Here is a 21,186-nt window from a genome sequence, read left to right on the forward strand (position 1 = left end):
CCCGTTCCAAGCCCCCAGGTCAGGCCGGGTAATCCCGGCGCAGGCATCTGGCCGTACCTTTCCTTCGGCCAGGACACAACCCTGGACTTGGAGCCGGCCCACCCCGGCTGCAGCCTCGTGAAAGTCACGTCCCCTCTTGCCCGTCCTCTCGGGTTCTCTATGGTTCTCGTGGTGACTCTACTCTAATTCTAGTTCCGGTCTCTATGGCGGCAGCGGAGGCAGGAACGGTTGTAGGTCGGCCAAATTAGCCGCCTAAAGGCCAATGAGAGTGAAGGAGTGAAAGAGTATTAGCCAATAGAAACTAGGAGTTGTGGTCAGGTGGTGAGATTGACAACACTACTGACCAGTGAACGATGCTTAGGGCGGGTCGATCGCAGGGCTTATCCCGCCCGTCCCGCCATTCTCGCTAGTTCGATCGGTAGCGGGAGCGGAGAGCGGACCCCAGAGAGCCCTGAGCAGCCCCACCGCCGCCGCCGGCCTAGTTACCATCACACCCCGGGAGGAGCCGCAGCTGCCGCAGCCGGCCCCAGTCACCATCACCGCAACTATGAGCAGCGAGGCCGAGACCCAGCAGCCGCCCGCCGCCCCCCCCGCCGCCCCCGCCCTCAGCGCTGCCGACACCAAGCCCGGCACGACGGGCAGCGGCGCAGGGAGCGGCGGCCCGGGCGGCCTCACATCGGCGGCGCCTGCCGGCGGGGACAAGAAGGTCATCGGTGAGGACCGGACGTGGACGGGGGTGGGGCACGGAGGGAACTCTGGCGGCGGAACCGTTACCCGAAGCGGGGCGAGCCGGCGGGCGCGCGGGCGGCGGGGACCTACTCGGCGGCGCGCGGCCGCCCCTCCCCCAGGCTCCACTACTCGAGCCCTCGCGGACGCTGGCCCGCCCGGTCCGCGTGCCCGGCAAGCGCGCGCACGCGCGCAGCCGCCCGCGCCCCCTGCGGACCCCGCGCGGCCGCGCGCCCCTCCTCCTGTGCGGCCGCGCGCCGCCGACCGCGTGTGCAGCGGGGTCCCTCCCCTCGGTGCCCGCCGGCCGCGTGCGCCCGGGCCTGCACGCCGTTGTTCCGTCCCCCACCCGCTCCCTTCCGCGTGTACCCTGAGGGCGCGGCGCGCCGCCTACGCAGGCCGGAGTGGGCCGGGCGGCTTCCCCCTTCTCACGTGCTCGCCGCCGCCCGCGGTCCCCGCGCACACCCAGCTCGGGCCCGCGCCCCGGGCCTGCCCTGGGCCTCTGCTGCGGTGGGTTCACCCACGTGGACCGCGCGGATGGCCGGCGGGCCCTGGGGAAAAAGGCTGTCAGGTGGCCGTGGGCCGCTGCCAGGGAATGCGTGAGCCACCGGATGCTGAAGCGTGGCGGTTTTAAAAAAGGATGTCTAGTAATTGTGGGTTTTTTTTTCCTCTCTCCTTCAGCAACGAAGGTTTTGGGAACAGTAAAATGGTTCAATGTAAGAAACGGATATGGTTTCATCAACAGGTGAGGTGACCGCCGCTGAAGCCCTGTCCTGCCTCTTGCATTGCTCTCCTCCATCTGCAGGCTTTAGGAACTTGGGGTTGTTGGAGCTTGTGTAGGTTGCCACCCCTGTTGTAATGCTAGTGGGGTTTTGTTTTCCTTGATGACCGAAAGGATTAGGAGACCTAGAGAGATTGTCTTTGTTTTGTAGCTAAATGTTGATCTCCAGCTAACTTGAAAGGTACAAAGCGATATAAAAGGCAGACGGAGTGAGTGAGCCACCTCTTACAGTTAGGGCGAACTGAGAAAGCTAAGATCTGTTGTGATTCTGTTAGGCTTAGACCCCTCGCGTTTTTATCCGTCATTCTTTTCTGTGTTACTGAAATTGGTGTTTGAAAATGTGAGCCGCTGTTTATTATGTAGGTTATTTACAACTTGTTAACCTTTGGAGGTAACGTGATTTGACAATGCAAGTATGTCATTTTGGCTAAGGTCTTTTTGCCTTATTCGTCCTACTTCCTTGTCCCCCCAAATCGTACCTGTTACAGCTTTGGTTGTAGCTTACAGTCACCTTAGTCCACGATAACATTATTCTTTGTATTTGAAGGCAAAGCTGCAAACTGCATCTTTAGGATGAATTCTTTAAGTTGTTTGTGGCAGCAGTGATGGTGACGGCAGTTCTCTCAGTGCCCTTCGTGGTCCCTGTCAGCCGGGCATCTTTTCCAAGATGGCTGCCCAGGCTGGTAGTGCAGTTAGAGGGTGTAGAGCACTGGCATGCTGACAGCAGTCTTGGCCTTACAGGTATGATGCGGTCATCTTAGCATTTTATTTCTTACACCCCTGTTACACTGGTTGTGTGAAAGAACTTCAAGAGTAAGAAGTAACACCAAATGTTTCTGAAATGGACAATACTGAAGGAAACCAAGTGGGCAAGATCAAGCCTAGACACACAGTTGGCTGGCAAAAAACCATTAGTTACTCAAACGCTCAGAGAGCAAAAGAGATTGTAAGCATTTGATGGTCTGTTTTTCACGTTTGCAGTTGAGGGGAAACATTTTGTTTCTTCCAAAATCTTTAGGAATTTTCCATCTGTTCTTATACTGCCTTGGGACAGGCCAAGGCCACATTTTCTCATCAGTTTTTTTGATAATGGGTTACTAGTGAGGAAGGCAGGGACTGGTTTGATGCCAGTGTTTGATTGACCACTTTTTAGGTGATCTCTGAATTTGTTAGTATTTCAGTCTTACTCTGATTCTCCTTACTGGCCTCACCCTTAAACCAGTGGTTTTAGAATTTGTGTGCTTACCTTGAAAGGGTAAAAGTGCACATTCCTGAGTTCTTTCTTCTCAGCTTAGATTCATTGGATCTGGAGTACATTTTTTAAGGAGAATTCCAGGTGATTATAGCTTGTGAGCCTTAGTTTGAGAAACACTGCTTTTGACCTTTGACCCAGTGTGGTGATAGGCTATCACAGGTGTGCCTATTAGGAATGATCTATAATTTGCAGCCTTTTAAGTAATTTGTGTGTGTGTTTTAAAGATTGTAGCATATGTGTGCCTTCTGTTCTGCTGCATTTGTTAAATGGATTTAGATAATATTTGTAACTGAACAGTTGATAATCCAAGATAAAAGCAGTTCTTCGGGTTCTAAGTTTATTCTGTGAGATACCATTCCTTTATCCATCTAACTTGTAATCAACTCTTCTGATCATCAGATAGGGCAAGTTAAATTTAAGTTGGCTTTTAATGACCCTTTGTTTAGATTGTCTTAACCACAGGGTTTCATCAAACTAACTGGTTCAAATGTGCTTCACATTTATTTCTAAACTGGTTGTCTCAATGTTTCAGAGACTTTTGAACAAGACATTGTAAAACCTAACAAGTTAAGTCCAGGAGAGGTTTACCTTGCTTAAGGGAAAATGTATAGCGAATGGTTCAGGGCTGTAGGCACCTGGCTTTCCTGAGAGAGAGAGTGTGTGTGTGTGATGTGTGCTGTTTTTGAGGATGCAGTGTATAGGATGATTGGTATAGTTCTGATTTTAACCTTGGAATTCTAGGATTACATATTTTAGGTTCTTAAGTTTTTACAATTTGTTAAAAATATATTTTTAATGTAAAAGTCTCCTTTAAAGGAATGCATTTTCACTATAAACTTTTTTCAGTCTGTTATTGCTTGTGATAATTGTTAAAGCCTTGTTAGAATTGTTTTTTTAAGGATTGTATTGTGTGAAAGGTTCCAAATAAATAAGACTGTTGATTTTAACACAGCAAATTTTTTGGCTTTGTTTTCTTAGGCTATGTAGTCTAGGAATTCATTGTTATTCCTTTGTGTTCTGTGACTGTGAAAGATAATTGGATTATGTGACTAGAGGGGTTTATTAACTCCCAGAATTATTTTTCATTTTATAATGAAAAACTTCACTCAAGACTGTTGGAGATAGCATTAGAAGGATGGCATGGGGTCAGTGGTTTGTTTCAAGGTTTGATTCTCTTGATTTTGAATCTAGAAACTTTTTCCGCTTTTGCTTCCAGGTGTTGAGGATTAATCCATGCTCACCAAATTTAAGAAAGATTGACATGGATCAGTAACAACTTATTTGCCAGTTGGACATGCATCTTTTAGTGACCAGAATAGTAATATTTTTCTGTTATCCAGAGTAGTTAAAATGCTTAAATTAATTGTAAGACATGGCCAAGAAATTTGGAGCAAAGAGAATAAAATACAGAAGAGATCACAAACTGGTAATGTTCCTAATCTGTGAGTTTTTAAAGAGCTATTATTTTAATTTGGGGGTCTTTAGTTCCAAGTAAATGAAAATCAGCTAGCCATGAGTGTTACTGCCTGTAATTGGGGTACGCATTCTTTTTTACCACATCTTTCAGGCTTAGTTTTCTCCTGTTGTTGACTTCCTTTCCTGCCTGGCCTCTGTTAATGCATTTGTGTTTATTACCCAAGGTCTAGAAAAGGCTCAGCTGCCCCTCCCTAGAAAAATACTATGTATCATCGCTCTCAGATTTAGTCTCCCCTTAGGGGGCCTCCCTATTGGGGATTTCATGTGCATATAACTGATTCTTCATTACAGTGGTGGTAAGAGTAGCTAATGTTTATCAAATATTTATGCCAGGAACTATAGTAAATGCTTAAAGTCAACTAATGGATTTAATCCTCAACATTTCAGGTTTAGGTATTATTCCATGGCACCGAGAGGTTGAGTAAACTTGCTCCAAGAAGTGTGGTTAGTAAGTAGCAGAGCTGGGATTTGAATTAATTTTCTCAGGTTGGAGTTTGTGTGCCCTAAGTGCTGTTATGCTGTCTGCCTAGTCTTCAATTTGTTTGTTTCCATATGGTCTCAAAATGGGGGGTGGAGGTGGTATTCTTGGCCATTTGAAAGGTTCTTAAATGATATCTAGCTTGTCACTGGGGCTTCTGTATGCTGCTAGTTCCCCAGATTTGAAAAGCTTCCTACTTCTCACTGCCTGTTTCATGTAGTTAGGGATTGCCATAATATAGTTCTAGTTTAGTGTGCAGATTGACTACCTAATATTGGGAGGCAATTAAGGAATTATAGGAGAGAGGACTAGGCTTTATCTTTAAGCTCATTCTGTTTTTATATGATCTTTGAATCAGGAACCAGTTTTGCCTTTTAAAGGTTGTTTAAAAAAGAGGAAAATATTCAGCAATCTCTGACCCTACGAAGCCTGTTTTGTTTTAAATATTTACTTGGCTGCACTAGGTCTTAGTTTTCATGTGGAAATCTAGTTCCTTGACCAGGAATTGAACCCAGGCCCCCTTGCATTGGGAGTGTGGAGTCTCGGCCACTGGACCACCAGGGAAGTCCCACAAAACCTGTTAATTTTAAAAGTTTGTAGATCTGTAGAAAGATGATTGCCAAGCCTCTTAGGCTATTAAAGTCAAACTGATCATAGCTTGATCACATGGGAAGAGCCAAGAAATCATAGGTGGTCTGTAACATAAATGAGTAAATGCTGTGGCACTAGAGAAAACTTGAAGATTTGATGGTGTGCTAAGGGGGCTGGAAGCATTAAAAGACATTTGAGTGGTCCCCCAAGTCTGAAGTGTCATTGGCAGTCTTTTCAAAAATAGACTAGTTCTTAAGACAGTGGCTTGTGTTCAAAGTGCTTTAGGATTCATTCATGTGCTGGTTGTTAGGCACTGATTGTGAGTTGGCCAGAAGTCATGTCACCAAGTTGTTGAGAGTTGAAACTTTTGTTTTTATAGCTATAGGATTATAAATTAATTTATGCTCTTCGGCATGTTAAATTATTAATGGCTTGGTGTGGTGGCCTTCCGATAATGACGTAAGAGCATTTATTTCATATGGTATGTCTCCTTTCGGGCAATACTGTGGATTGGCACCTAGTAAAAAGAATGTTTCCTAAAATTTGAAAAGTTGGCTACATGCTTTTTTTACCTTCATTGTGCTACATTATGGACCTTGAAGAGCCTTTCATTTTCTTTAGATCCCTGCAGGACTTCCTTTTTCTGTGGCATTCTCTTAACTTAAAATGGCATCCCCTTTTCTTCAGTCTTTTGCTATCTGTGTGATTTCTTTTTCCTTGATGTAACTACTGTGTTATATGCTGAATAAGAACAAAATTGTATCAATACTTTTAGATAGGTGAGAAAGCTGTATTTTCATTAAAAATGATTTTTCAGTAGTGAATAATGTTCTGTGAACACCAGGAAGTAAGAGTAGAAGAATGCAATACACATGCTCCTTGGCTGCTGGAGAATGGAAGAATGTGTGTGAGGCCTGGAATGGCACTGTTGAGATACTGTGAGTCCATGCTGTCCAATACAGTAGTAGACACATGTGGCTGTTGAGCGTGTGAGAAACTGAATGTAAAATAAAATACCTCAGTAGTTAATGTTGACCATAATATTGACATGATCAAATTCATTTTACGTTACTTTTTTTTAAGGCCACTAGGAAACAAACTTAGATATTTGACTTCACAAATAAGGCAGCTTGCCCAGGATTATGTAGTTGGTAATGGGAATAGCCAGGATTCCAATCTTGGCTCCAGTGATTTTGGTAAGGAGCTCTTAACTGTTGTGTTCTATATCCCATCTTGCCACTCGCTCCTCCTCGTTTGATTGATATGCCTTAACATACTATGATATGCAGCTGTGTCGGTAAGCTGCTGTATGAGACTGAACGGTGGTGGCCTTCTAGATAGAAATTCTTGAGGGTAGACCATGTCTTATTTTTATTTCTGGTGCTTAGCACAATGCCCAGTTAGCTAGCACAGGTAAATACCCAGCGTTATTAAAGAATTGAATGAGGCCTTCGCTATTCTTTCATTGTCAGTCCTGTGGCTTACGGTAGATCAAAGGAAGAACTAATAAGGTGGAATAATATAGACTTTGGGAAAAAGTTAAAAGTGGCAGTAATTGGGAATCAACAAACCCACACAGAACAGAACTGGTTTTATGTGGCTTGTGAGCACAGAATGGTGTTTGCATTTTCCATGTGTTGAGGGTGGTAAGGCAGCAATATGTAGCAGAACCCTGGTCCAGTTATACAGAATATAACTGTACTGCAGGTGAGGATGTGTAGGGGGTGATTGTTACTTATTACTGCCCTCTCCCAAAATTAGAGAAACCATATGCTGTAATCTACCTCTAAAGCAGAAATATGTAAAGATTTCCAAACAGGTCCTTTTTGAGTTCTCAACGTGATAAAGACCAGGGCCTGTAGAGTCAGATTCTACCACTGTAAGCAGATGACCGCATACTTCATTTTCCTGATTTGTAGAATGGGTGGTAATATAAATAAAAGCACCCACCTTGGCTTTGTGAGGATTGGGATGGTAAAATGCTTGGCAAAGTATCTGAAACTTAAACCCTCACAGTATAAGCTGTTAAGTATCTAATTAAGTTTTTCCCCTGTATAACAAGTTGCAACTAGATCAATTGACTAGAGAAGTATTTGGTGAGTTTTTTAAAATTCCTTTTACAACTCTAAAGTAAAATTCATAGACAACTGCTTTTCTTTTTATTGTGGTGTGTATTTTTGGTCTGTAAATGCCTATTTGCAGCTACATTAGAAAAAATGATATATTGGCTACCCAGATACATGGGCAGCAGCATTGATAGTAATGAAAAATCCCTCTTGAAGGTTGCCTTTTTTTTTTTTTTTTTAAGGAAATTTTAATACATATTAAAACCATAAAGTACTTTTTTTTCCCAAAAAGCTCAAGTAATAAATTTACTTATGTGGAAGTCCAGTGCCAAATATCCTTTACCTTAGTCATCTAGCAAGTCTTATATCCTTTACTCCCGTTAATGAGAGTAATGTCCCCCTGTCTTTGGAACAACCTTAGAGCTTGCATTCAGTTGTGTTGCATTTGAAAACTAGTGGTGGCTATGGAATTGTGTGATGTATGTGGACCTATTTGACAGATGGATACTCCAACTGGCTGTTAATTCCTAAGTGTTTCTAATACTCGGTGGGGCTTCCCTGATGACTCAGTGGTAAAGAATCTACCTGCCATTGCAGGAGACTGGATAGGGACCATCCCCTGGAGAAGGAAATGACAGCCCACTCCAGTTCTCTTGCTTGGGAAATCCCATGGACAGTGGAGCCTGGCAGGCTACAGTCCATGGGGTTGCAGTCAGACACGACTTAGTGACTAAACAATACTCAGCTAGTTTATAAGGTCAGTTTTCACTCACCCTGCCTTGGGTGGGGGGGGTGTGTGTGTGTGTGTTTGAAGACTTTAAATTAATCCTGTTTCCATGAATGTCCTCGTGTTACGATAATCCCATGCTATAAGGATTCTTTGGTGCGTAAACACTAGAATATTGAGTCCTTTCTTAACTCTGACCTACTGACACCAGGGTGGGGTGAGTCAGTAAAGATCTAGAAATGTTGCTCTTTGGTTCTTTTTACTAATAATATCATCACATTAATTCCCAGTCTCTAGAAAGTCAAATCATTTACCACTGCCCCTCACTTCTAACGTCCATTCATGCAGTGTTTCCCTATTAAGTTAAGAACTGGATCAAATCTACTCCTTCACCCACACAGCCACAAAAGCTGGGTCATAGTCCACTTCCTTGTGAAGCCCTGTAGCAATATTTCAACCATATTTGCTTTACAACAGACTAAAGATTGGTGTGGGTTTCCCAGGTAGTTCTGTGGTAAAGAATCAGTCTGCAGTGCAGGAGACCTAGGTTCAGTTCCTGGATTGGGAAGATCCCCTGGAGAAGGACATGGCAACCCACTCCAGTATTCTTGCCTGGGAAATCCCATGGACAGAGAAGCCTGGTGGGCTACAGTCCGTGGGGGTCACAAAAGAGACAACTAAACAACAGCAAAGATTGGTGTAAAAATGATGTCTTAAAATGAAGTAAAAGAGGGTTGTGTGCCAGTGAAAAGTTGCGTTCATCTTCACTTCCTTGGTTTTCTGGCACAAACAACGCTTGCCATGTGAATTATGTCGGTATTGGTAGTGTTCATATTTGTACTTCATTGTAATCTGTTGCTTTATTTTAATCAATATTTTATTTTTATTTTTACAAGCACTTTCTGTTCATGGCAAAGTTGAACAGAAAATACATAGTTCTCATGTACCCCAGGCCTACAGATTGTATCCATGACCACCTCTGCTGTACTGGACCAAGTGATAAATTTGTCAAAATTGATAAATCTACATTTGACACCATTATTTATTGCTCAAAGTCCATAGTTTATATTTAGGGCTCACTCCTGGTATTGTACATTCGGAGGTCATCCTTATGACCTTCAATGAAAGTTGAGAATTGGGAATGGTGAAGATGAAGTAGGAAGGAAGCTAGTAATTGATGAGAGTTATGTTCATGATTTCTTCTAAAGTTAGTAACCAGGCTCTTAGAGGTACGAATGGCTTGTGCTGGAATACTTTTAGTGTTTAGTAGAATGAGAAGCAACAATATATGTTGCTAGTCACTTCTATCCTCTTAATGGCTTTGCCGGTCACACTTTTTGTCTTTTTCCTTTTCAATCCTTCTAAGGTAGGTGGTGAGACAGCTGTTAGTAAAACCATTGTGAGTTACTGGGTTTTTTTTGTTTTGATTCTTAATTTCCTTCCTAATGGCTGGTTGGCAGTCAGGAAAGTCTCTAAAAAGGGGCGGGGAAGGCACAGAGGATCAAGCGTATTCTTAATCTTTGGCAACATGAAATGTGTTCAGTTTTCTAATTTGTTCTACTTGGTTCTGTCTTGTAGGAATGACACCAAGGAAGATGTATTTGTACACCAGGTGAGTGCTCCTGTGGCTGTTTACACTTCTGGCTCAATGCTTGTGAGAGGAAAAGGATGTATGTCTTCTGAACTATTGTTCCTTGTAAAAAAGGTTTATTAAGTCCACTTACCAATTTAGTTCCCACAGGAAGAAGGGTAGTACAGCTTAAATGTGTACATTAAAACATTGTGTTGGCAGTTCACTTAATTAAAATAGGCCTTTCATGTTGGTATTTTGTTTTTGTTAATAGCTGTAGCTTTTTAAAATGTTGACTCTACTTGATACCTTACACTAAATTTTCAAACCTAATTTCAGACAAACTGAAAATCTCCTTTAATGTAAATTCGAACTATACTGTTACTGTCCATAACACAGAGTTTGACTACATGTTCTCAAATGCTGTTAGAGTTAAGCTCTGACAGATGACGGTAATGATGGGGGAGATAGGCCAAAGCCGCAAAATATATTGATTTGAGACAAATGTTGAAAAACTGGACATTGTAGCATTGATCCTTCTGTTTATTTTAAAGTACTTTGAATGGGTAAGATATGTTTTTATGTTTGGAGAATTTTTACCAGCTTGGGAAATTTAGAAATCCTTGCTAGTTTAAGGTTAAGTGAGAGGGTGGTATGGCAAGGTTGGTAATTACTTATTAAATGCTTTTTAGATTAGCCTCAGTGTTTGAGAGGAAAAAACTGACAGGATAGGTGCTACATGCCAGACTTTGCTCCACAAGTACTATTTAAGGAAAGTATTTGGGGGAACTTTAAACATTAAGAAGTTTATTGTTAAAGTAAGCCACTGCCAAATGAACACTAATATTTTGACCTTAAGCATCTCATAGGCTTCATTGGACTTAATTTTCTTCATAGGAATGCAATGGGTAGGGAAAATGTTTAGGAATGCATACTTCTGTGAATTCTGCAGGGGCGGGGGGGGGTTGGTTCGGTTTGGTTTGTTTTTTTACTAAGACTATTGAAATATTATTGACTTGTATTGAAAATCGCTCTTAAAGAACTTTTTAACCACTGTACTGTAATGTAGACATCAAAAGACAAAGTCAGTCTCCACACTCGTGCCTTTATTCAGGCAGGTGTGAGCTTGGCTGGCAGCATACTTCTTGGAAAGGCTGCCTTAAGTTGGTGTTGTGTAGCTCTCTGCATTGACCTGTAGACCACTCAGTGGCAGTTGAGGGGAAAACCAGATCAGTTTCTAGGTACATCCAAAACCCTGTTCAGTAATCACAGGGTCAGACATTAAGTATGGAAACATTTAAATTCTAAACAAATACAGGACTGCTTAGGCAAAATATTGTATTAAAACAAATGTTTGTTTTATAAAATTGAATACCAGTGCTTAATCTGTTTCTTACTTCCTTCTGAGTATTTGAAGGAATTTGCAGACTTGGGTACGAGAGACAGACAGCAAGGCTTGCCAGTCTTGCTGCCTGTGGGCAACAGCGAAGGGTCTGGGAATGTGCAGGAGAGAATTGACACTGACCAGAATAAGAGTTTGGGGTTTTAATTAACCCATATTTCTGCTATCCCCTATGACTGCAGATAATTGAGAGTTATATAAAAGGTATGACAACTTTGTGACAGTTTAGATGACAGATGAGATCAATTATTTGGCTGAACACATGTCACCTACTTGTACCAACCCACAAGTTGTCACCAATATGCTTTCCTCTTTATTTTGGAGGTGGTTTCAACATTTAGTTGTTTCTTAGGACTTTGGCTGCTCAGGTCTTGGTGGTGTTACAAGGAGACTGCAGTTCTGGGCAACTTTAGCTTAATTGGCTTCAGATTTGTTGGTTGTCCTGCCTCCTCTGGAACGGAAATGATGGGTGATCCCATAATGGATACTGCTGTGATATAGTAGAATGAACATGGGATTTGGAGTCCCGAGACCTGGATTTAGAAAAGTCCATACTCTGCCACTTACTGTGTGACCTTGGGCAAGTCACCTGACTTTTAAAGCCTGTTTTATTACCTTAAAAGAGGAATGATGCTTCACATCATCTTCATAATGCGATTGAGTGGGTAATGCATGAAAGTACTTTATGGAAGTATTACAAATGTGAGATGTTATTCTTCCCCGTTAGTTTTGTTATACAATTCTGGAGAATGAGTAACAATGAAAGATTTAATGTATTCTGGGGAGGTAATAACCAACAGAATATTAAAAGTGGCATAGTTAATTCATGGGAATTGCATTTCCATCGAAGTATTCCCACAATCAGGTTGGAAGGGATTTTGGTTGACATTTGTAACAGTTTGATATGGTAACACAGGGACAAAGTTGGTTTGGTCAACTTTGAAGCATGCAAAACTAAACTCGCCTGTCATCTAAACTGGCCCTGTGTGGGGCTAGCCTCTACTATTAAGTGCAGTCTTTGGGGATAGGTGGATATCCTCATTTTGTTCAAAGCTACATATAATGCTTTTGCAGAAAGCATTGTAAAATATATGTTTACAGTTGTGTTTGTCTTGCGCATTAAATTACTTGTTTTAGTTTGGAAAATAGTGATAAAATGCTGGGGCCTTGTAAGATTGGAGTATTTTGGTTGAGGTTGGGGGTAGCACTGGTCCTTGTTTTCCTCAATTTATTGCCGGTTTGGTCTTATTTAAAGCTAATTTTACGTGTATATCCAAGTTAAAATAATATTGACTCTGGTACATTTTAAATGAAAAAGCACATGATTCTCCGCTGTTAATCTATTTTTGGAATGTGATATTACTAGACTGCCATAAAGAAGAATAACCCCAGGAAGTACCTTCGCAGTGTAGGAGATGGAGAGACTGTGGAGTTTGATGTTGTTGAAGGAGAAAAGGTGAGGATGCTTTTTGTGTAAAGGTTTGACTTCAGTATGGAAATATTTTGGAGATCTCATCCATTAGGATGGTGGCTCTAAGGTGGATGGATGGGTCAGGTGACCACTTGAACACAGATGCACCAACCCTAATGTGCTGGCTGCAGTTAGAGGGCTACCTCTTCAGAACAGTGAGGAACTAGTGTTTAATCATTTCTATGCACCCCTGGCCACAGAGACCCTTTTGTATTTTTTGTGTCAGTTTTGTTGCGTGTACTTAATTCCGTAGTCACTATCACTGTATGATGGCTTTTGTAGGGTGCGGAGGCAGCAAATGTCACAGGCCCTGGTGGAGTTCCAGTGCAAGGCAGTAAATACGCAGCAGACCGTAACCATTATAGACGCTACCCACGTCGCAGGGGTCCTCCACGCAATTACCAGCAGAATTACCAGAACAGTGAGAGTGGGGAAAAGAATGAGGGATCGGAGAGCGCTCCCGAAGGCCAGGCCCAACAGCGCCGGCCCTACCGCAGGCGGAGGTTCCCACCTTACTACATGCGGAGGCCCTATGGGCGTCGACCACAGTACTCCAACCCTCCTGTGCAGGGAGAAGTGATGGAGGTAAACGTGATTTTTATGTACTTTTAACTGCTGCTGTATTCAGACTTCTGTCTGGTTGGGTTTTAAGGCTAATGTAAATTGAATAAAATTTGACTTGATTTCCGTTGCCTTTTCAGGGTGCTGATAACCAGGGTGCAGGAGAACAAGGTAGACCAGTGAGACAGAATATGTATCGGGGTTATCGACCACGATTCCGCAGGTATGGTTTGCATTTAAAATTTTTTCAAGCATGTATTACGACTCAGCAGCAACATGCTTCTTCTGCAGGCTTTTTCAGTCATTTGTTAACACTTCACATTTTCTGTCATCAGATGCCTAAGAGGTGAACCTGAAGTCAGTTGTTACCTTTGAGAAGGTGTTCTTTGCATCTTTGCTGGCACTGGTTAAAAACAGCTTTATAGATGTGGTCTACTTTTTGCAGTTGGTTTTGTTGTTGTTTTACTCTAATGAGGGTATGGAATTTCCCATTTCTGTTCTTTAACAGGTGAGAGAATAGTAGTTTAAACTGCATTGTATTATAACTTTAAGATCTGATTCATTGGGAGGGAGAAAAATAAAGGTAAGCATACCTTTTTAACGGAAGGTGTTTAATTATTAGAGGAATTAAGCTTCACAGGCCAGGCAGGTTTACTGCATATGTGTAGTAAAAGATCTTAGAATATTGAGTCTCCAGATGTGATCCCTAAAACTAACAGGTAGCATACTATTCTAAACCTAGACATAGATACCTCGTTGAAATACTGCAAACAATCACAGTATCAGCTCTTAAATGGTGAGAAATGTTTATCTGTGATAGTGATAAACGGTCTAAAATAGGCTTTCATGCTCTGTCCCTTTAAACCCCAAGGGCAGTATCCTTGGTCTACTTTTTGTTACATTATAGAACTTTTCCAATTTTCTACCTAGTTTCATTGGTATGTTAAAAACAGCACATGAATTTTTGTTGAGTGCTTCAGTTTTACTGTTTGCCTTTTCGGTTTAGACTTAATGGTCTCATTTGAATATATTTATTATAATCTATTGATGAATGCAGGGCTTTCCAAACTATTTAGTCAGGAATTTTTTGTTTGAGTAGTAAATGACACATGCTACTTATAATCCAGGGGGTGAAATGATTGATGCAGATCCAAGAGCAAATTGTGAGAAATCTGAGATCAGTACAGCAGGAGTTTTGCTGAAAGGAAGACAGATGAGGTGGCAGTAAAGGGAAAGGAATCAGTAAGAAAGGATTTTTTTTGTTTGAGAAATAAGAACTTAAGAAAAGGATGCTTGTCAGGGAATTATCTGCGGCAGCTCTCTTCCGTTAGGATTGGGTTGATCTCTTGCTGGGAACCAAGGATGTTGCGTGTGTAAAAAGCCAGAGTTTATGGGCACCAGTGTGTGGGTGAAGTCAAAAGGAAAGGGGTGAGAGGTTTGGGACAAATACATGAAATTATCTCTAGAAGAGAAATAGGGGAAATCAAAGAACAGTGATCACAAATTTAAAGTGGGTCTACCAAACATGCTTGTGTTTTTCCACCCATTTTGAGCAGCAGCCTGAGATTAAGCAGAGTTAGATTTGTTCAGCGGATACTGGGTTTGGGTTTGGTGATAATCATTAGTGGTAGACCTTATACTTGGAGAGAAAGGAGAGAAAAGGATTAAGGAAGAGTTAAAGGACAGAATGAGTGATAGGATTGTTGGATTGGAAGGAAATAAGAATAGGAGAACAAGACTCCTGGCATACACCAGGAAAATAAGGGTGACTAGAGAGTGGAATGCTTGAAACTGAGAGAACCTAAGTAGTAAACAAGAATTGCATGGGAGGTAAAGAATCTAAAAGCCCATGTTAATGGAACTGTTGTGATAATTACAATAGGAAAAGTATAGTAAAGTGGAACATGACATTAAGATTTGAAAGGTGGGGTTTCAGAATTCACAACCACCACTGGAAGGCTACAGGGGAGGGCCAGGGCAGTTTTGCCAAAGACTGGTCAGGAGTTCCCAAAAATGTGGGAAAACCATTTCAGAAGAGGTGGGAGGGGTAGGTGAAAGACTGGAGGGGTTAGAGGTGAAATGGAACCTTAAATAGTGAGAGCTGGGATGACCTACAGTAAAAGGCATGCTAATAATCTTGGTTTTTAGTGTATTCACAAAGTTGATTATGTCCCCCCTCCAAAAGAAAAAAAGGCCCTGTATTCATTAACAGTCACTCTCCATTCCCCTCTACCCCAGCCCCTGGCTACCACTAATCTGCTTGCCTTATCTCTGTATTTGCCTAGTCCAGACATTTTTGTGTCTGGCTTTCACCTCATGTATTTTTAGTCATTCATGCCTTTATCATTAGTACTTGATTTCCTTTTATGACCAAATCAGGGTTCCATTGTATGGATATTACATTTTGTTCTTCGTTCACTTGGTTGATGGGCATTTGGGTTATTTTCACATCTTGTTGTGAATGTTAAAATAATGCATAATGGATATTGTTTTGAATACAGGTCTAGAAGTAGAACTGCTAGGTCATTTAGTTGCCCAGCTGTTTTTCAAAGCTGCTGCACCATTTTATAGTCACACCAGCCAGCAATGCATTGAGGGGTTTCTCCACACCCTCCCCAATATGATTGTTTTCAGCCTTGGGATTATGGCTCTCCTGGTTTGTATGAAGTGGTTTTGATTTGCCTTTCCCAAACTAATGGTTGCTGTGTACTTTGATTTATATGAAGATAATACCTTTTCTCTGGTTTTGATTTCTGCTTTTTTTAAACAAATGTTTATCTATAAAGGTTAGCACTTGTTTCCAAACCTGGTTACTTTAATACCCATGCTTTTAAATAGCATCAGGGTATTGATGGTGTTGTACAGCTTCAATCCTCTCATGGCTAACTTTGGAATACATTATACTATGGGTATTTTGAGTAATATGCGTGTATTGTTCAGTCGCTAAGTCGTGTCCAAGTCTTTGTGGCCTCATGGACTGCAGCACTCCAGGCTTCCCAACCTTCACTTCACTATCTATGAATATGCTGGGTATATATATGGATATACTGGGTAATATGAGACTATTGAAATCAGTTTTAAATGGTCATCTTAGTTTACATTTCGAAATCCTTTTACCAAGTCATTGTACTCAATTTGTGAAGTAAAAGCCAAGTTTACTTTTTCAATTTTGATAAATTGCCTGCACACCACTTGATAAACAGAAAGGGCAGATGTGTTGACCTGGTGACTTGATTAAAGAAAGAAGGTTTTGTCATTCCAAGTTTCCACAATGTTCATTCCAGGGGCCCTCCTCGCCAAAGACAGCCCAGAGAGGACGGCAATGAAGAAGATAAAGAAAATCAAGGAGATGAGACCCAAGGTCAGCAGCCACCTCAACGTCGGTACCGCCGCAACTTCAATTACCGACGCAGACGCCCAGAAAACCCTAAACCACAAGATGGCAAAGAGACAAAAGCAGCCGATCCACCAGCTGAGAATTCGTCCGCTCCCGAGGCTGAGCAGGGCGGGGCTGAGTAAATGCCGGCTTACCATCTCTACCATCATCCGGGTAAGTAAGCCTCGATGGCCTCTGGCCTCTGGGCAGTCATGAGTGATGTCCATTAATGAAAGAGAGGAAAACCCAGTTCATCAGGTAAGGTAAGCCACTTAAACTTAGGGTGTCTTCTACCCAAACTAATCTTAAGATGACTTGAATGTCATTTTGTTAATGGACTATATATCAGAGCCATACTTTGGCCTAGCTTTACATTGTATCTTTTGTGTTAGGCCTTTCTGTCAACTTTATTGGATGATTTTATGGGTAAGTTGGAGAAGGAAATGGCAACCCACTCCAGAATTCTTGCCTGGAAAATTCTATGGACAGAGGAGCTTGGTGGGCTGTAGTCCATGGGGGTTACTAAGAATCAGACATGACTGAGTGCACACACAAACACCAGTGAGCTGAGGAAAGTCTTGCTAACCTTACCCTAACAAGTAATTTCATTGTGATATTCTTCAGTTTCAAAAATAAGTGGGATAGCTGCTGCTGCTGCTGCTAAGTCACTTCAGTCGTGTCCGACTCTGTGTGATCCCATAGACGGAAGCCCACCAGGCTCCCCGTCCCTGGGATTCTCCAGGCAAGAACACTGGAGTGGGCTGCCATTTCCTTCTCCAATGTGTGAAAGTGAAGTCGCTCAGTCATGTCCGACCCATAGCGACCCCACGGACTGCAGCCTACCAGGCTCCTCCATCCATGGGATTTTCTAGGCAAGAGTACTGGAGTGGCTTGCCATTGCCTTCTCCGAGTGGGATAGCTACTCGGATTAAAAACATAGGTGATGATGACCAGTGTAGTCTGTTTGAGGAAAGTGGTGGCTTTGGCATTACATCATCAATTCTAAAATTAAGAGGATTCCCTTTTTACTTGATTCTAGGAGACATGTATTTGTCTCTGTTTGACTCTAGAATTATCATGTTCAGCCAGTGAGACTTTTTCCCCTTCTATTTTGAGTGTCAAAAGGTCATTCAGGGGATTTCCCTGGTGGTCCAGTGGTTAAGGTTCCATGCTTCCAATGCAGGGGACACCGGTTCCATTCCTGGTCTGGAAACAAAATCCCACATACCACAACTAGCCAAATAAATAAAAATATTTTTTTAAAAAAAGGTCATTCAGAACCTACAAGTAACCATTCTTATTATATAGTAATGCCCACTCTTGTATGAACTGCAGTGTAAAGGTAAACCAATATGAGATGTGTTAGATTGCAGTGAACTGCAGAAGGTAATTAAAAAACTTTTTTTTTTTCTCTTACAGTTTAGTCATCCAACAAGAAGAAATGAATATGAAATTCCAGCAATAAGAAATGAACAAAAGATTGGAGCTGAAGACCTTAAGTGCTTGCTTTTTGCCTGTTGACCAGATAACTAGAACTATCTGCATTATCTATGCAGCATGGGGTTTTTATTATTTTTACCTAAAGACGTCTCTTTTTGGTAATGACAAACGTGTTTTTTAAAAAAAAAAGCCTGTTTTTTCTCAATACACCTTTAAAGGTTTTTAAATTGTTTCATATCTGGTCAAGTTGAGATTTTTAAGAACCTCATTTTTAATTTGTAATAAAAGTTTACAGCTTGATTTTTTCAAAAAAAAAAAGTCAACAAACTGCAAGCACCTGTTAATAAAGGTCTTAAATAATTGTCTTTGTTGTATATTTCTGCTTTGCTTCATTTTAGTTTATAAGTACTTAGCTGGTTATTAGCTTAAATCTCTGCAGATAGGTGATACTTAGTGGTATTTACTCAAGGAAATGTTCTTAAAATGTGTAATTGTTTGTTGAGTAGCATACCTGTACTGAAAATTAGAATTTGCTATGATAATCTTTCCGTTTTCCTTTCAGTGAGTTCCTTTTACTGGGAGGCAGTGGTAAAGAGAGGGCATGTTCTAGTGGAGACTTAACAGGACTATGAGTTATTTCAGCCTGCAGGTTGGACACCCGCCTTAGTTAGCAGATATCTGCCACAGAGACTGCTGTACTCAGTAAACACAGTACTCCTTTACTTGGGTACCAGAGATGGTAACCACAAATGATGGAATGCTTGTGGGAAGGCTGCTTAAAGAATATAGAGATCAGTGACATTCATTTTGTTCTCAGCATCCTTGTAATGTAAGCATGTTCTACATTTTATAGTGTCTTTCCTTTATGGAATAATTTAATGACTGCTATCCAGAAACACTCTGGATCGTTCTGGCCAGTTTTCGAGACCTTGGGGGGATATACAGTTGGCTAGAGAGGCATATCTGGGAGTCATGAAGTGCTGTGTCCCTGTTCAGAATGGGCTTGGCATTCACAGAACAGAGTTGCATTGCAGTGGTAGTTTTCGTTCAAGGGACTGGTGAATAAAGTGGGGAAAAATAGTCAAGTAGCTGGGCTAGTATCAGCTAACACTTTGAAATGCCTTTTATGAATTTGGGACAGACTCTTTGGATGGTATGGACGATAATAGTTGCATGCATTAGGATATATGTTGTAGAAAATGACTTCAACATTGCTTATATAATCCAATAATGTAAGAATGTGAATTTGAAAACCATGGCAAGGAAGGAAGGAAGCTTTTTGTGATGTAGTCTTGCTGCCAGTGTTGCAAACAGAACAGTGTTTTTCTCGTGTGTATGTTTCTCATATCACCCAGCACATCATGCTGAATTCACTATGTACAAGGACCAGATAGCCTAGAGCGGGGTGGTGGCAGCAGTGCTCTGCTGCAGCGATTTCCTCAGACAGCTCTACGCTAGTTGCTTACCCTTGAGTCTGGTTTTCCCGCTGTACCAGTTTGAATGCCTCATATTCCTGAAGACCTGTGTGGCTGGAGCACAGTGAGCACAGGTGGCAAGGAACTGGGTGCCAAGTCAGTCAAATCAAGTTTGTTGTCTTGTCTTGTTCCTTTAAAATTACGTTCGGATGCTTTTGGTTTCTGTTGAAGCTTGTGGATGAACTAGGCAGTCAGGTAATACTTAAGGAATTAGGTGATAGTGGTAACAAACCAGAAGAGCTTGTAGTCAAGAATGGATAATTTATTAGTAAAGAACTAAAATTTCTTTCATATAAGAAATATAGTAGTATCAAGGGAATATATGTAGAACTAAGTAACATTTTCCAAATATCTAGGAGGAAGCAAAACTATTGAAAGACGTTAAAGCAAAATGAAAATTTACATGTTCATGGATATTGAGAATGATGTCAGTCCATCTGTTTAAATTCAACTTTTTAAAAAATGGCATTTTTGGCTTTTAGAAAAGATGAGAGATTGGAGGTGAGAGGAGAGAAAAAGATGTAAAATGGTTGCCTTGGAGAATAGGAAAATGAGTATACCGAGGAAGTAGAACTGCCAGCAGGTGGAGGGTTGGGTTTCACCTGAGCTTGGCCAGCTGAATCCAACAGAAGGGAAAAAAGTAAAGGTACTGAAAGCAAATGCAGAGGGCTTCCCTGGTGGCTCAGTGGTAGAGAATCTGCGTGCCAGTGCAGGAAGTGGGTTCGTTCCCTGGTCTGGGAGGATCCCACATGCGGCAGGGCAGCTACAACTACGAAGCTCACATGCCAAAATGCCTGACGCCTGAACACTGTGGAGCCTGCACTCTGTAACAGGATGAGCCACCGCAGTGAGATGCCCATACCCTCACCACTTCCCCCATCCCCAGACCTAGACGGTGTATGCTTATTAGTGAAAGCCAATGAGAGCACATAGCTTTCTTCGGTGATTGGAATGAGTCTGTGAGTTGACACAGTTTCAGAGTGATCTGGTGGAGTAAAAGTACTAGTTTAAGGAAACTGGAAGAATGAGGTGCTGGCCTTAAACTAACAAGCTTGGAGACCTGTGGCACTGGTAGTGACAATTGAGGTTATGATCGTGTGTGGAAGACAGAAGAGGTAAAAAATAGACTGTGGTGTTCAAAAAGATCATGAGTGTTGAAGTTCCCTCAGGTGTTGATAGAAGTTAGGTGTGGTGAAGGCCCTGGAATGTCAGTACTGCTGGAGAATGAGCTTAGTTTGAAGGCATGGGCTTCAAGGAAGTTTGAATTTAAAAGTGGCAATGGTGTTAATAGAATTAGCCCACCGTCAGGCACCACAGTACTCTGGGTTTAGAAAAAGAAGTGAAGTCGCTCAGTCGTATCCGACTCTTTGCGACCCCGTGGGCTGTAGCCTACCAGGCTCCTCCATCCGTGGGATTCTCCAGGCAAGAGTACTGGAGTGAGTTGCCATTTCCTTCTCCAGAAAAAGAAAGCCACTACTAAAAGCTCAGAGTTCAGAGAAGCAGCTGGTGACTAAATCCACAGGGCAGGGCCCAGGGTAGGGGAGGGTTGAGAAGCGATAATGAGTCAGTAGAGGAGAGCTGAAATTAAGGTAGTGGCACTGAATGGGAACTGAGCATCTGGCAGAGGTAAACAGGCAAGTATAGTTCATGACAGGCTCATTTCTGAGGTTCTGTAGTGGCACCAAGGCTGGTAAGGCTGCTTTTTGGCTGGGGAAGGAGCATTTGTTAGGAATTCTGCCTCCCTGCTCTGAATGGCACTGCAGATATTGGAGAGCCTGCTTACATCCCTTCAGT

The 21,186-nt window shown here is 42.1% G+C and overlaps 1 protein-coding gene across 2 annotated transcripts; it reads left to right on the top strand.

Moving 5' to 3' along the window:
• The first annotated feature begins 392 nt into the window (after positions 1 to 392).
• On the top strand, positions 393 to 18,282 carry YBX1 (Y-box binding protein 1). Of its 2 annotated transcripts, XM_055403758.2 has the most exons (8): positions 394 to 713; positions 1,405 to 1,468; positions 9,676 to 9,709; positions 12,436 to 12,525; positions 12,823 to 13,125; positions 13,242 to 13,324; positions 16,386 to 16,651; positions 17,897 to 18,282. In XM_055403758.2, the coding sequence occupies exons 1-7, from the start codon at positions 548 to 550 to the stop codon at positions 16,618 to 16,620; spliced, it is 975 nt and encodes a 324-aa protein (XP_055259733.1). In that variant the 5' UTR covers positions 394 to 547; the 3' UTR covers positions 16,621 to 16,651; positions 17,897 to 18,282. The 2 variants fall into 2 exon arrangements, with proteins under 2 accessions (XP_088691323.1, XP_055259733.1); XM_088835197.1 differs by lacking the exon at positions 12,436 to 12,525 and having other exon boundaries at positions 393 to 713.
• Positions 18,283 to 21,186: the final 2,904 nt, after the last annotated feature.

This window comes from Moschus berezovskii, chromosome 4, assembly GCF_049115385.1.
Source record: "Moschus berezovskii isolate FMDL1 chromosome 4, NW_MosBer_1.0, whole genome shotgun sequence".
NCBI classification, from domain to species: Eukaryota; Metazoa; Chordata; class Mammalia; order Artiodactyla; family Moschidae; genus Moschus; species Moschus berezovskii.

Coding starts and splice junctions, on each gene's coding strand:
- YBX1 (XM_055403758.2), top strand. CDS start 548: ATGAGCAGCGAGGCCGAGACCCAGCAGCCGCCCGCCGCCCCCCCCGCC. Junction 12,526..12,822: donor ATGTTGTTGAAGGAGAAAAG/GTGAGGATGCTT, acceptor TGGCTTTTGTAG/GGTGCGGAGGCAGCAAATGT. Junction 13,126..13,241: donor TGCAGGGAGAAGTGATGGAG/GTAAACGTGATT, acceptor TTGCCTTTTCAG/GGTGCTGATAACCAGGGTGC.